This window comes from Nothoprocta perdicaria, unplaced genomic scaffold (genome assembly GCF_003342845.1).
Source record: "Nothoprocta perdicaria isolate Ctin4 unplaced genomic scaffold, notPer1 scaffold_485, whole genome shotgun sequence".
In the NCBI taxonomy this organism is placed as follows: Eukaryota; Metazoa; Chordata; class Aves; order Tinamiformes; family Tinamidae; genus Nothoprocta; species Nothoprocta perdicaria.
Window position 1 is genome coordinate 9,157 of NW_020455738.1, and position 15,160 is coordinate 24,316.

A 15,160-nucleotide genomic window follows, 5' to 3' on the forward strand; every position below is an offset into this window, starting at 1 on the left:
GTTACTGAAAGATTCCTTAATGCTGTATAACAGACACAACGGGGAAGGGAATCCCTAAGCACAGCTACATTTCCTTATTAAAATTAGGGCACTGGAGTTAGTCCTTCTCGCATGGACTGGTGTAGAGATAGAGCAGTATTGTGCCAGATAACCAGATCAGAGATCTTCCCATGCTYGACCTTCACTACTAGACCCTGCAGACGGACTTGCTCCAGTCACAGCTCTGGTGTCATTGGACRCCAATTTGACCACTCTATGTGGTGCTATTTGCTTCCAAGGTATTTGGAAAACAGAAGTGAGAAAAAAAAAAAGAAAGAAATATTGTATAGATGCAGTGTRACTTTTAATAAGAATGAAACACAAATGCAAAAACCCAGACGCATACAGAAGAGAAAGGCTACATTCCCCAAGACGCATTAAAGGCTTCCCACAACTTTCATTCAGGGCTGATACGCTTTGCACATCATCTGCAGCGAACGCCAGAGCCAGGGGCTCCCACAGCGCTTCCAGAGCGTTTACAAGGACCAGCGTTGGGCAACAGCAAGATTTTCCTTTTAGCAACAGATCRGGAGGAGGAGACAGGAGAGCAAACAGATCTAAAGCAGCAGCAGCTTTTCCAGAGCACCGAGCGCTCGGTGCTGCCAGGGACGGGCGGCCACCGCGGAGGCTCTGCACGCCGTGGAAAGCTGCCGCTCAGCGGGGCCATCAATCCGTGCCTGCCGGTCCGGGTCGTTGCTCGCCTCCAGGGTGATCCCGCAGGGCTTAGCAGGGATAGCAGTTCCCATAGGAGAACCTCTGGCCATACCGYGAAGAGAAGGGGTAGGAGAAGCGGCTGCTGTACAAGCCTCCGTAGCCGTAGCAGTCTCCAGAGCCATAGAAGCCCCTATGGCCCCCATAGAGGCCCCCATAGCCATAGCAGTCGCCAGAGCCGTAATAGCCCCGGTAGCCGAACCGGTCGCCCAGGCCATAGAGCCCCCGGGAGCTGTAGAGCCCCCCGAAGCTCCGGTAGCCGCAGGGGCTGCCGCAGTCATAGCCCCGGTAGCCATAGAGGTTCCCGTAGCTGTAGGGATAGTAGCAGTCATCCTCACACTGGCCTTGGAAGAAAGTCATCTTGCTGMGATGGAGGCAAACCTGAAATACAGCAGCAGGGAGGAATGCAAGACAATAAGTAATTCCAGCTCAGGAATGGCATCAAACAGTGTTCTACTGGTCCTGAGGGACCAAGGAAGGAGGAGAAATTAGGACCAGATTCCTCAGATTTTGACTTCACTTGCCTTTTTCCTTTGCCCATTGTCCTCCTCTAGCCTGTCTTATTCATCTGCTTTTTAACTGATTCCATGTCCTTTCCTGCTTGCTGAAATTCAGGACTGGGGGATTTTCCTGTTACAGACTGCACTTCCTTGCTGCTGTTTCAGATAATTTCTTCAGGAATACGGTAAAGAGGTAATAAACCAAAATGTCTTTCAGGATACTGGATGTGCATGAAAGCCACTAAACACAATTCACTAGATTAGTAATCAAGTCACTACATTGCAGGCTCCGCTTTTGCAAATCCTGTGTGTCTTCCAGAAAATTAAAAGCAAATAGTTGCACTGAAATTCCAGGATCTCAAGTCGCTGTTGTGCTCTGGAACCTGCATCTAAAATGCCACCTGCACACCCCAAAAGCCACCCACCCCTAGCACAGATGAGAATCTCAGTCCCTTTGATCTACCCTGCAGCAGAGCCAAGGGCCTCCTTTGAGATGAAACACCAGGAGTGAGGAAGAAGCCGGTGAGGAGCACCAGAGGTCTGCAAATCCAGGCGATGGCARGGAGCCTCCACTGGGAACCCAAGTACCAACGTTTCAGCCTCAGCTTTCCCAGAATCTCAGAATGATTGAGGTCAGAAGGGACCTCTAGAGATCACCTAGTCCAGTTCCCTTCATCTCCCCATTTCTGCAGCTGAGCAAGGATAGATAGGAGGTAGAGGGGAACCTTCCAACTATAAAGAGCTGCAACCCTAACAACCACTAAGCCAACATTTCTAATCCTTAGGAAGAGATTAAATTGAAAGCAGACTCACCTAGTTCACCAAGAGGAGGAAAGGTAAGAGAGCTGATGGAGAACTCAGAGCTCAGAGCCCTTTTTATACCGTTTCTTGCCTGCCTGGCTTATCTAAGACGCCCTCTGTACTCACAGGGTGCGCARTCTTATTGGACAGAAAAAAAAATTTGCTTGCACACGTCATATCTTCAATTAATATAATTTCCTTCTTTGTTTGGGATTATTAGTTTGTTCTCTGCCTCCCATATGTCACACACATCACAGGTTTCTTTCATCTTAACGTTTTCTGGGCCAACTGCATTCCTGATACCATTTTATTGTTTTCACTTGCAAAACAATATGTGCAACTTGAAGGCATTTCCAAGTTCCCAAAGTCAAAGGAAGGACAAACAGAGAGACATCTTCAGTAAAAAGTCAAACCTCCTCATGTTTTGAGATATCTCCATTGTTCATCACAAAATAATGCACTATGTTACAGGCTTCCRTTTAAAAGAAATGTAAGCTTGTGTCAAGAATTTTAGACTAGGTTTCACAGCAACTTCATAGCAAACACGACTGGCACGATCTTYTTAAGAATAAATATTAATTGAATTCCTCTTGATTGTTCATAGTGAATAAAAGCCATGCCGCTGTGTGAGCACAAGAAGAGTTTTCAAGGAAGATCTAATTACAGCATCTCTTGCACTTCAGTTTGTTGGAGGGTCTGATCATGAGCTTGGCAGAATAGTGGAGAAAACCAGAATGAATTTGGTCCTGAAAAACTAGATGGTAAAGTGTGGGGGAGATGTGCTAAATTCTATTTTCCAAGGCAATCACGTTAGTATTTCCTTAGCAAAGAAGCAGTCTCGTGTCTCAAATTGGGTGCAACAGGCAGGACGCCAGGAGTTTGCTCAAGAACTCCTTGTATGACCTTCACCTAATTTTCAGCATTAATTTGAATATAAAATAAGGATAATAATGAGCAAGCAGGATGTTGAGGCTTCCTCAGAATTTTGAATACCAAAGCACTTCATAAACACTCATTAATGTTTTCAATTTGCAAAGTGTTGCAGTATTTAAATATTAATAGTTTGTCACTGTAAGACACCCCCAGATTTAATAATATGGTCACTTAAAACACACATCAAGGTCTTTCATTGCTAAGTCCTTTTAAAGTGGTGCATTATATGTTTACGAAAGCAAAAATCCAAAAAACAGAAAAAATAATCCTTCATATTAAGAATTGAAAAATTTCTTCAAAATCAGTGGTACCAAGTCTAAAACAAAACTAAATGAAGCTGCTGTCAAGAGCTTTGCCCCGTATTGCAGGGCACTGCAGAAAAATCATGGTAWTGCTGCAAGCAGTCCTACCACCAAACACCTCAAAACCAAAATAATGAATAAATACTCCATGGACACAAGAAGCAAGGGGATGCAGTACGTACAGGCAACCAGCAACGGTCTAAACATCTCCCAGAAGAATTCCCATCCCTCTGACCACAAAGAATTCCCTGCAATTTTGTTAGAAATGTGCTGAGCCCATTTCTTCTTATTTTAAAAAGATGGAAATTTTAAAGCCATTATATGTGTGTCACAACATCAAACTTATGAAAATATGAAAATCACTGCCTCCAATTATGTCATTTGAAGGAATAATATATGCAGCAAGATTGGTGGTATAACTACCCCCATAAGTTGGAAAACGTATATATAGGCACCCTCGACCCAGGAGTTTTATCCCATCCTCTTGAGCTACTCTCCTCAGTGAAGCAGGTAAGTCCYTACTGACCATTCTACTCTCTGATACTTATTTGGTGCACGTGTGTATGTCTGGAAGTTTGGGTCTGTATGTATACATGTATAGATATGGATATAACTCTTTGGTGTATACATATACTCGGCATACTTGGCGTTTATACAATATATACATGCACACCTATGCATGGATATCCTGCAACTCACTTTTATCATTTGGGGATTCAGGAGACTACCGMTAAATAGGCCAGGGGAGCAGGTGGATGGGGAGGTGGGGAGGAGGAAGGGGATGGCAGCGGTACCTCCTCGGTTCGGCAACCCGTGCTCACCCGTCCCGGTGMCTTGCAGGTTCACTCACTTGCGGCACAGCACCATGGTGTTCAACAGGGAGCAGCGCTATGATGTGCACGACTCTCCGTGCCACTACGCGGACCTGGATGGTGTCAGAGGCCTGAACAGCCACCAGGAGCTGCACCGATTCGGGAGCCCGTACTTCTACCATGACCTGCACGGATTCAGGAGCCTGGATGGCCGTGGCCGTGACCTGCACCGATTTGAGAACCTGGATGTCCATAGCCGTGACCTGCACCGATTTGAGAGCCTGGATGGCCGTGGCCATGACCTGCACCGATTTGAGAGCCTAGATGGCCATGGCCGTGACCTGCACCGATTTGAGAACCTGGATGGTCGTGGCCGTGACCTGCACCGATTTGAGAGCCCGGTCAACTGCAGCTGGGACCTGCACCAACTCGAAAACCCAATCAGCTACAACTGGGACCTGTACCAGTTTGGGAGTCCAGCCAGCTACAACTGGGACCTGCACCAGTTTGGGAGTCCAGCCAGCTACAACTGGGACCTGTACCAGTTTGGGAGCCCGGCCAGCTACAGCTGGGACCTGCATCAGTTCAGGAGGCCGGCCAACTATGGCTGGGACCTGGACCGATTCAGGAACGCATCCAGTCACAGAAGCTTTGAGAACCTGCATGAGAACCGAGGCTGGTCCGGTTACAGGGACCACTCCTGGGGCCACAGGGATGTGCAGCACTATGACTTCCCCTTCTCTGCTCGCTTCGGCACCAGATCCGCTCACAGAAATAGGCGCCACTGGTGAACCAGCGGCTGCGACGGCTCAGACGGAATGGCAGGACCACGACCACGGCTCACGAGATGTGCGGGGCACCCAGGCCTCCAGCTGGCACAGTGGGACCTGGGGGCACGCAGCTGCATGCGACCCCCCCTGTAACCTCTCCAACGCTTCTCAGGCCTTCCTCCTTCTGCTCCAAAGGGCACCTTGAATTACAGCAAGCTCCCAGGCATCTTCATAGCATGCTCACGGGATGAAGCAGGACTTCCAGGAATGTCTAAAACATATTTTAAATTAATTTGCAGCCACCCTGTATTGCTAGAGTAATAAGAGTTATGTTGATTATCAGACCTGCTTTCTGCAGCTGTCATGAATAAAGTCCCTTCTGCCTAGCTACAAACTTCGCCAAAGATGACACATATTGGAGAAGCTCCTGCTGCATCTGCCATGCTGGGCCTCTTGTGACAGCAAGACGGATCTACAAGCAACTTGGTGAACAAGAATACACTCGGACCGTCAAACTCCTCGGCTCCTACGAGGAGAGAGCATCGGCTGGCACCAACTCTCTGCTTGCTGAGGGCCCTTCTGTAAAGCTGGGAACACTCTCTATAACTGCTTGTTCTGTTCTTTATTTCCATTAAAATGATTCTGAGCAATATCAACCATTCAGTCTCGTCTTTGCTTATACACGGGGAGGGAGCAGCAGTCGCCCCTTCATAACCAGTCCTATGGCTAAGGTTGTCCAAAGCCCAGCCAAGGTTGTCCAAACCCCAGGTGTGAGAGAGCATCATCACCTGGCGTTCTCCAGCCCCCAACCTCTTCCTGAGCAGGGAGAGTAAATTCTACCTTATTCTAACTAACACATGATCCTGTTTTCAAGCAATATTTCTGGAAAGGGGATGAGCTGCCGCTTGCACCACTGAACACACACACGYTCCTGGATCAAGCCAACCATCTCTTGCATTTGAAGGTTATTGAAAAAAAAAAAMCCTCAAAAGCAAGAGGTTGTTGAGCAGGAGCTAAGACCTGGTGGCCAAGGAAAGACAGACAAGCTGCTCATGGGGTCAGAAAGGTGCCTGAGAGGAAAGAGCACCGGCAAAGCAGCCTTGAGCCTTGCTGGCGATGGAGCTGAGCAGCCAGGTTAGTCAGGCTGTTCCCGTCAGCCTGAGCCACGTTACCTGGGGAGACAAAGCAGCCTGGATTCAGATTTACAATATTAAAGATTACAATCTTGCACAAAACCAGGCGGTTCAGCAGGCACAGCTGAGACAGAACTGCATTGACCCCATGCAAACGCACTCAGACATCAAAGCCAGGCCCGCAAGTCAAAACTGTGCTGCAGGAGACGCGTCTGCGGCCGGGACCACCGGGCTGGCGGGGACGGCTCAGCAGGGCCAGCGCTCCCAGCAGACGGCCGAGACGGCGGGATTGCTCCTCACGGATCTCCCGCAGCAACGCTCGGTGCCCCAGTTTGGAGCAGGAGGCGGGTGGGGACAGCGGGGTAGGAGAGGAAGGGTGGCAGCCACCTCCCAAGCCTGGCAGCAAGGCACGTCAGCGGCGCGTGCAGCCCTCGGGAAGCGGCGCTGCTCTTAACACCTACGGGCTAATCCCTCTGCTAGCTGCAGTCAGCAGCCAGCAGGGTTGGGTCCCCCGGGAGAATATCTGGGAACGGCTCCCATCCCAGCAAACACAGCTCATCATCTCGGGCGCTTTCCTGCGCGGTGGTTTCCCCGCCTGCACCAGCGAGGCAGGAGGGCTAGGCGCACGCTGACAGGCGTGGAGCTGCAGAATGGGACCAAGCCCAAGGAAAGCCAAAGATTTGAGGAGAAGTCTCGATCCTGCTGGGGTCCTTCAGCCACCCTGACCACCAGTCCCTCTTCACAGGTGCCTCTCGTTGTGTTTCTGCTCCCTTCCTCGCGCTCYGCTCAGCGCGGTGCCGGAGGCTCCGTCACTCCTAACAGCAGYTGCGATGACTCCCGACTGCCCAGGAACGTGGCCCAAGGCCACGAGCTGCGACTGCCCCAGCCGTCCAGGCCCCCGGGCCTGGTACCAGGTCTCCTTGCAGCCCTGGCGCCACTGGGGATACCTCGACTGCAGCTGCACCTCCCAGACCCTCCAACCCACCTCCCAGCCCCAGGAATGCCGGTAGCGCCCACTCGGCAGCCAGGTGGGCAGCAAATCCCTCATCCTCCAAGATCTCCCTGCAGGACATGGCCAGGTTATTGAGCCAACAGGAAATTCCCTCCTGTAAATGCATTCAGGCTGCCAATTGCCAGCTCCAAGAGGGCTGCGCTTCCCTGGAACATGGGAAAAATCCCGAGCCCAACGTGCCACATGAGCCACCTGCAGCACCGAGAGTCATTGCAGCAGCGGGAATTACCTTTAAATGTGCAAGCTCATCCCAGATGAGAAACTGGGCTCCTGGCCCCTTCGGACCACTTCCCAGGGAGTGCAACTCTGCAGCAAGGTCTTTTAAAGGCGAGGGAAGTGGCCCGTGTCTAAGGGGAGCAATAAGGACTTTAGGGAAGGGACAAGGCGATTGCATACTCCAAAGTTCAGCCTTTTGAAATGAGGAATATTCTCATCCCATCAGGCAACATGAAACACTTTTCAGTATCTTTTTAATGTTTGAAGTGGATTTCTATCTTAAAGAGATGCTTTCTTCTTAGTAAGAAATATTCTCTTACTCTCCGCAAACGTCAGAACTCCTCACGCAAATATTTTGCYATACACAAATGGGGAAAGGGCACATTACCAGCACAGGTGCATAGAAAAATCACTGGCAAAACTTCCCCCTTCTGCCAGCACTTGGTGTTTTGTGGTAAACACAAGTCTCAACTTATTACGCTGAAAGAGCAACCTTAGAGCTCTCGCTAATAAACTTTACTTGATTTCCAAATATGCCATTAGCATAACAATGCTAAAGATTCCTTCATCTGGTTTTTGAGGTTTAGGGAATTTCTCTTTTGGGCGGGAGGATCCATGTGGTTGGCGAGAATCTGGTTTAATCACCTTCTCATCCAAGCTCACCAACAGCCAATTACCCACTATTACAAAGTACATTCGTTTTGTTTGCCTTGCATACAAGAATACCAATTTTCAAGGAGGGACCAGTATGAAAGAATCCAGAACTGCCACRGTGTTTTGCCAGACTGTAGCCCCATATTTCTGCTGCAAACTAATAGTTCTATAGCATTTCAAGCACAGGCAGCAGCACTGACAGCCTGGGAGGGTTTATCGTATGTATTTCTGCAGTTCCAAACTGTACAGCTGAATAGCATTATTCATTCTGCTGTGCACATGAAAAAAATACAACATTTTGGAAGAGTAAAGATGGAAAATCAGTTACCTTTTGGTAACACGGACTCCTCACTATCTGCACTGACACATTTTATTGCCATCTAGACAGGCTAGCCCCGAGGGCAGCACCTCATGAAGGCGTTTGTGTGCCAGATCTCTCCAAAGATCATGCTCCCGAAGCAGAGCGATAGCATCAGCCTGGTGCAACAGGACAAAAGCACCTGGAACAGGAGGAACAGACATGCACGGAGGCCAATAACATGTTGCAAGGTCCTRTTTAATGAGGAAGCAGATCACAGAGGGGTGGAATTACATGGTGCAGATTACAAATGGGCTGCAGCCTGTGATTTGATTCGAAGTGATTCATGTAATAGCTGGGGCTGTTTCACTCTTGCAGCTCGGCGTGGACACACAGCCCTCATCACAGCAGGAAAAGCAGAGCAAAGCACAGCCTGGTCTCATGCTAAGACTTTTATATCTTGTTATCCACAGAAAGAGCCTACAAAAGGAATGCGTAATGGATGTCAACCTGGCCCTTTTATATTGGGAGGCTTTTAGGTATCACGACAAAGAATTACAATTTAGTCCATAGCATTAAGAACAGAGCACTTAAAGATGGGAAAGTATTAGGAAACTCCTAAAGGATAATACGGGAAGAATATAAATGAATACTTTTTTCAGAAGCTGYAAGTATTTCCAGGTACTTCATCACTGCAGTCCTGCATGCTGAGCCCTTCTAATGCATCCCAGCCATGTTTCTACACCTGCTTTTCACTCCCTGCACATTCCTCTTGGTTCTGGAAGATTTAGCACGGTCTGCAGCTCCCCACTGGGTATCCTCGTCCCCACTGGGCACCACCATAAACACGGGAGCCCCCGGGAACACCGGCACTAGCAGGGCCRCTTCCAACTTCGGGGACTCCCTCAGAGCCCACCACGCTCTGCTGCGGGAAGGTGGTGAGGATGGGTCCGGGAATCGTCACCACCACGGGCGGCGGGTAGATGACCACGCGGGAGTCGGGACACTGCTGGACGCAGGGCTCGTTGGAGCTGCTGGCGAGCGGCTGCGGCGCGGCCACCCCACACGGCGCGGCCGAGCCGGCGGTGCACGGGCTTAAGGAGCAGGACATGCTTCAGGGATGGTCAACCTGCAGCACAAAGGCATGGGGTAAACGTGAGGCAAATTCCTACAAGTTTAAGGATCAGGCACCAAAATACGAGTCAAAGAAAGACTAGAGGGGAAGAAGATTTCAGAGGCAGGTTCTCAGAAAGCTATACATATGGAAATGAGTCCTCATGGAAAAGCAGTAGGAGCTCAGACATCTTCAGAAGACTCAGACAACTTCCGAGGCCAGTGTTTACCAGAGCCAATAGTTAACTCCCCCCGGAAATTATGAATTTTCAACACGAAAAATCTTCAATTGACTGTGGTGTCACACACTACTTGCACAGGATTCACTCTGATTTAAAACCATCAGCGCATGCACAGCTAGAAAGAGAAATTCAGATCAAACTTACCTAATTCGCAAAAGAAGWAAGACCAGAGAATGGTCGGGCAAGACCAGAGGCCGAGGTTTTATACCTTTTTTGAGACCGCCTAGAGCCTGAGTCATCTAGGCACTAGGACCTCATCAGATACTAAATGCATTTCTTTAAAGGCTTAGCTTTACTAATGAGTGTCAATTGGTTTTAATAAATCACRTTGTAATTATTGGTCTGTCCATCCCCCTGCATGACTTTGAGTTTTATTCTCTCCCAATCCCTGCTATTTCCAAGTTTTATAGAGGGCAGAGGCTGCCTGGACACGCAGAGGGCACATTGCTAGGGAACGTGCCCAAGATCTCCCCTGCCAATGGACCTGTACATGCTGGAAACAAGACCTTACTCGGAAGTAAATCCTTATCTAAGCAAGTCAGTGCAGCTCTTCTCACTGGACACCAAGCTTGTGCATCTTAAAATATGCAAATCTTAACAACAAAAAGGAGAAAAGGGGTTTACAGGACATTAGAGCCCCATATTCTAACGCTTGGAATCTGACCTTATTAAAGAAATGACCAAAGAGCACRGCCAAGGGTGGATTTTACAAGACCTTGTCCAACATTTTCAAGTGAGTCGCTTGTCCAATCAAAGGGCACCTAAATCCCCTATAATAACAAGCCCATACATTACACATATAGAGCAGTAAGGAGTGGAAGGCGTATTTTGAAATCCCAGTTGCTGATGAATCGCAGTCCGCCAGGGGAGGTTGTTGCTGCTCTTCCACACGGCAGCATTATGGACACAGGGCAAGGAGGAGGCCCCACTGACACTTGGCTGCGGATTCCATGGCAGAAGCCAAGGGGAGAGATGATTCATGCCCTCAGCAGACCCCCACGCCACCCAGCTCTGGGCCATGGGGCATTTACAACCCTTTGGCTTTCCCTGTTGCTTCACTTCGGATTAAAGAGCTGCTTTTGCTCCATCTGGTGCAGGGCAGAGGGCTTGGGGGGCTGTTGCATTACAGGATGTCACCTTAGAGTCTTYTCCTTACCCTGGTTCACCCCAGCAGCAATCTCCCCTCCCACATACCACAAGACCAGCAACAGAAAGCTTCAGAAGACAAGGAGGCCCCATTGCATCACACGCTGCTCTGAAACAGAACCACCAAGGTTTTTGACACAATGGGAATTAAATTGTAGGAAGACATCCAAGCTAACTGCACTCCAAGATTTATCTTCCTCCCCGCATCATTACGACATTAAGATACTTGTCGTTCCTTTGGGAAAAATGGCTATGTGTTTTTATAACAGAGGATAATGGTGCGAGTTGCAACATGGGTCTATCTTGGTTTAGATCGGATAGGGATTATCCCTCAAGTCATTCCTCAAAAACAATGGAATTATTAAAAACAATTATTTTAATGTTAGTTAATTGGAGATAAAAAAAAACAAATATTTAAGTCTGATTTAACAAAACAGATTAATAATCTGTTGTCCTCAAAGATCAAGAGGAATCCATACTGCTGGAATTTGCTTCCGTCTCCACTGTTGACTGCCTGGGGCTAAAAATCACCACAGAGTCCATTTACCTGAACATAAAGGCTAACAACACTCATGTTAGGCAAGTGGATGCCTTCTGAAGGCCTTTGCAAAGTAAGCTGTGAACACTCACTCATGTTCAACACAACTGAGGTTGCCACACGGATGTTTAACAAGAGCTTAACAAGAGCACTACAACGCCCAGCCCAAGCCCTGCTGCAGGAGGCATGGAAAGAAGTGATGATTCAACTGGTGAACTGCAGCCAAAACTCACTGCTGAGAGAGCATGTCCACAAGGACACAATACAGCAAAGAGCATCCAGRTGCCAGTGCAATTTACCAGTTTCAACAGAACTCCATGTCTTAGAAAATATGAGGCATTAATACAAAAATTATCATCTTTGTTAGGAAAAGGCAGGAAAAGCACCTAAGACACTGWCAAACCCAGCAGCTCTGAAGTCTTCCATAAAGCATGGATGTGGTTATTCTGTATTTAATTCAAGTGGTGAGATYTTTCACAAGATGTTAACATCCTTCTATCTCTAAGGATAACCAGGCAAGATTTGTAAAACCARACTAAAAACTGCACTTCCATGTCCTATGTGGCCTCACAGCAGCATTTTCTCCAGGTCTGAGCCTGAGACATCCCAATTAAACAGATGGATTCACTGCATCAAATACACATTGGCTTTGGCTAATAAGGACCTCATGCTCAAAGAAGAGTCATCTCCACAAGACCGTCTTGGAAAGTGCTTAAAAGTCACGTGAAACTCAGATTTTGTCTACTTCTCTTGATGTCCCCTTCTTGAAGCAGGTATCAGCTCAACTGCTTTATAAACTACCCTACTTGGTTTATTCACTCTTTTAACTTTATTGTGACTAGAACCATCTTTAGCTATGTGAGCTTATTTTTTCATAGAAATTAAAATACTTTCTTTTCTAAGGCTGCACAAGATGGAACTTTAAGACTCCCCACACCTCAGCTTTGTTCCACTGATAATGGAGACGGTCCTGCCAGGACCACACCTGGGCAGACCTGTGCTTACTTACGCTTGAAACCCAAACAGCACTGAGAGAAGTTATTAAAAGGCACCTTCATAACTGGGTATCTTAATTCCTTACAAATGCTCATTCATGTTTTATGTGAGCAAAGTTTTGAAGGATGCATGACTATCTCAGGTAGGGAAGAGGCTCCCTGGCGATGCCTACAGATGCTACGGAGTCTGGATGAGGCAGAGCTGCCTGCAGAGGTGCCAAGCTCTGGGTTTGGTGTCTCTCGGCCTCCTCAGCAAAGCCAGGTTCTCAGGTGCCCCCAGCTCTCTGCTGCATTCGCATGACTGAAGGGAATATTTGAGCACAGGCAACGATTGCCCCATTCCCTGCACCAATTCTCTGTTGTCTGGGTGCTAAAAGAAGCTTGTGGAGGAGATGAGAGGTTTCCTTATGCAACCAATGAGGTCAATGGAATAAAAGAAGGCATTTTATTAGCCCATAAAGGTTTAAAATGGAAAGAGTCCCTCGGGTGTGAGACACGTTTCATGCTGTGTRGGGATAACAATACCCTAATAATCACAAGTGAGTAAAATAATTACAGTCAATGAAGAAGTTTCGCATGAAAAAAAAACCCTTCCACGTCCAACGAGGATGAGATTGTCTAAGATTTTCCAAGTAGTTTAAGAGACAGTATAAAAACACACACCTCCTTGCTTCAATACAGACCTCTTCTTACCCTCTGGTGTGAGCTTGGTAAGTTACTGGACTATTTCTTCTAATTATTGAAATATCCTTTTGCTGTATTTTGAATTTACATCTGAGTCTTGGAGAAATACTCTGACATTAAGAAATAAGGTGATGGTTCCCTGAAAGAAAAGAAAAAAAAGATCTTTACTGGCCTTTTTTTTTAATGTAAGTTTACATGCAGGCATTTGAAGCAAGTCAGAGATTTACCTCCACATTTGCAGATGTGAACGTGGAATATGTTTATCTGGTAATTTAGTGATCCAGACCTTTAATCTGCTTCGCAAACCCTGCTTTCCAGCTTCCTCCTGGTTTAGAGATCACTTATTTTAGCAGCTTCGGAGTTATTGTCGTTCTGGGAGCAGCTAAACTTTACCCTGCGAGACAGAGAACCTGCAACAGATGCTATGACACCACTGAGGCCTACTTCTATACAGAACAAAAAGCTTGGCTTTTATATATACATATTTAACCTTTCTATATACAATCCGTGGTGTCTTGCAGTTTTTCCTTGCACGAGCTAGAATTGCCTGCTTTAGAAGTCTAATTATTTCAGTGAGGTAATTGCAGCCCAGTGGTGCCTGGCGAGTCCCATGTCTGTAAGCAGGTGACAGCAGTCACCTYCTTTGAAGAGCAGCTGTGCTGCTCCCGAGCTTAGCTCTCTGAATAATCCTGTATGTGTAAGCAAGTCCCGGGGAGTGCAGACGCCCAGGACTTGGGAACGCTGAACGAGGCCGATCTGCAGGGAGATTTTGTGTTTTAATTAGGCAACTCGTGGTCTCAGCACTTCTCCATGCTCAATCGCACGTCCTTGGCATGGGCACCTCACAGCTTCTTGGCAGGGCAGAAACGGCTCCAGCCGCTTCCCCTGCAGCTGGGACAGACCCTGCACGGTCCTACCGTTGTGTCCTGCATCCCCTCGGAGAGCCAAGCACCCACTGGGACCCTGCTGTCCCCAGCTAGAGCCACCTAGAACACCCAAGGGATGGGACAGTAACACAGAGCAGTAAAGCACAGCGGGTAAAGGTGGGGCAGACCACACAGCTGCATCCTCAGATGCAAGAAATCAGGGTTAGTTTCTTACTCATCGGCAGCTAGGTCAGGTTTTTAGAAGTTCTTCGGTCCCTAACAGCATGGACTGCTGTAAACATCAGGTGCTTAGACACAGCCACGCCACCCTGCCCATTAGAGAGATAACAAACCTCCAAATTGCAAATTTACCTGAGTAGAAAGGCAGGACTTTCATTTTTTTCACCTCCTGCCAGCAGAAAGTGACCATGGCTTCAACCCAAGTGTCTGGGCCAGCAGCTAAGGAATGGCCCTTGCTGGAGATGAGGGCCCCACAACCAACCCAGACCCCCTCGTTGAGCCCGGCCGCTCGCTCGGCGTCACCGTCTGAGCTTCCCCATCCAGGGTGCGTTACAGCTACCTCCTTCACACCGAGGCTGGGCATATCGGGGCTCGAAGTCATGCAAAAATTGCTAAGCAAGCACAAGGCTGAGTGGTTTCTGCTGCAGAGCGGAGGGCTGAGAGTCAGAGCAGCAAGTTCAGGAGGTTTTTTTCTGTAGGCGCAAGCAGCAATTCACTTTTCACCCTCCCTTGCCAGCAGCCCTCATCTTAGAGAAGCCCCTTCGTTCTYAGCATCTGCCCTAGTCCTGTGGGTAACACAGGGAAGCCCACAGTGGTCCCTCCATCAGCAGGGCTAAGCCATGAGCCCAGGACTCAATAGCACTTAAGGTCAAGGGCTGAAGAGCTGGTGACACGTGATGAGTCGCTCTCGTGCTTTAACTCTATCCCCTACCCCTTGCTTTAAGGTTGACCCGCTTCCCGGGGAGATGTCTCACTACAGCTACCAGTACAAGCAGCAGTGGTACATTCCCGGCGGGATGGCGAGCCTCTCGCAGTGCCCCAAGCCCTGCGTGGTGACGTGCAGCACGCCGTGTGCCGAGCCGTGCGCGGCGAGGAGCATCGTGCAGAGCAGCGCCCGCTGCACGGGCGGCTGCGCGAAGGTCCCCAGCGYCCCGAGCAGCCCCATCGCGGACACGTGCAGCACCCGCTGCCCCGTCCCCTGTGGGCTGCAGGGCCCCCAGCTGCACGTGCAGGGCTGGGAGCAGCTGGGGGTGCCGCAGTGCGCACGGCCGTGCCCGCCCGCCTGCGCGGGCGGCTGCACGACGGCCTTGGCAGGGCAGCACTGCGCCTATCCTTACTCATACCAGTGGTCCAAGAGCTACAGCTACGGCAGCG

The 15,160-nt window shown here is 48.8% G+C and overlaps 2 protein-coding genes across 2 annotated transcripts; both read right to left on the bottom strand.

The window, feature by feature from the left end:
• Window positions 1–762: 762 nt before the first annotated feature.
• LOC112954119 (scale keratin-like) lies at window positions 763–1,282 on the bottom strand. Its single transcript, XM_026047263.1, has 2 exons — window positions 1,271–1,282; window positions 763–1,131 (listed from the first exon to the last, which is right to left on the bottom strand). Exon 2 carries the CDS (start codon window positions 1,108–1,110, stop codon window positions 763–765), a length of 348 nt encoding a protein of 115 aa, XP_025903048.1. The 5' UTR covers window positions 1,111–1,131; window positions 1,271–1,282.
• A 7,686-nt stretch (window positions 1,283–8,968) lies between these two features.
• Window positions 8,969–9,292, bottom strand: LOC112954118 (feather keratin B-4-like). Its single transcript, XM_026047262.1, has one exon. It carries the CDS (start codon window positions 9,290–9,292, stop codon window positions 8,969–8,971), a length of 324 nt encoding a protein of 107 aa, XP_025903047.1.
• Between the last annotated feature and the right edge of the window lie 5,868 nt (window positions 9,293–15,160).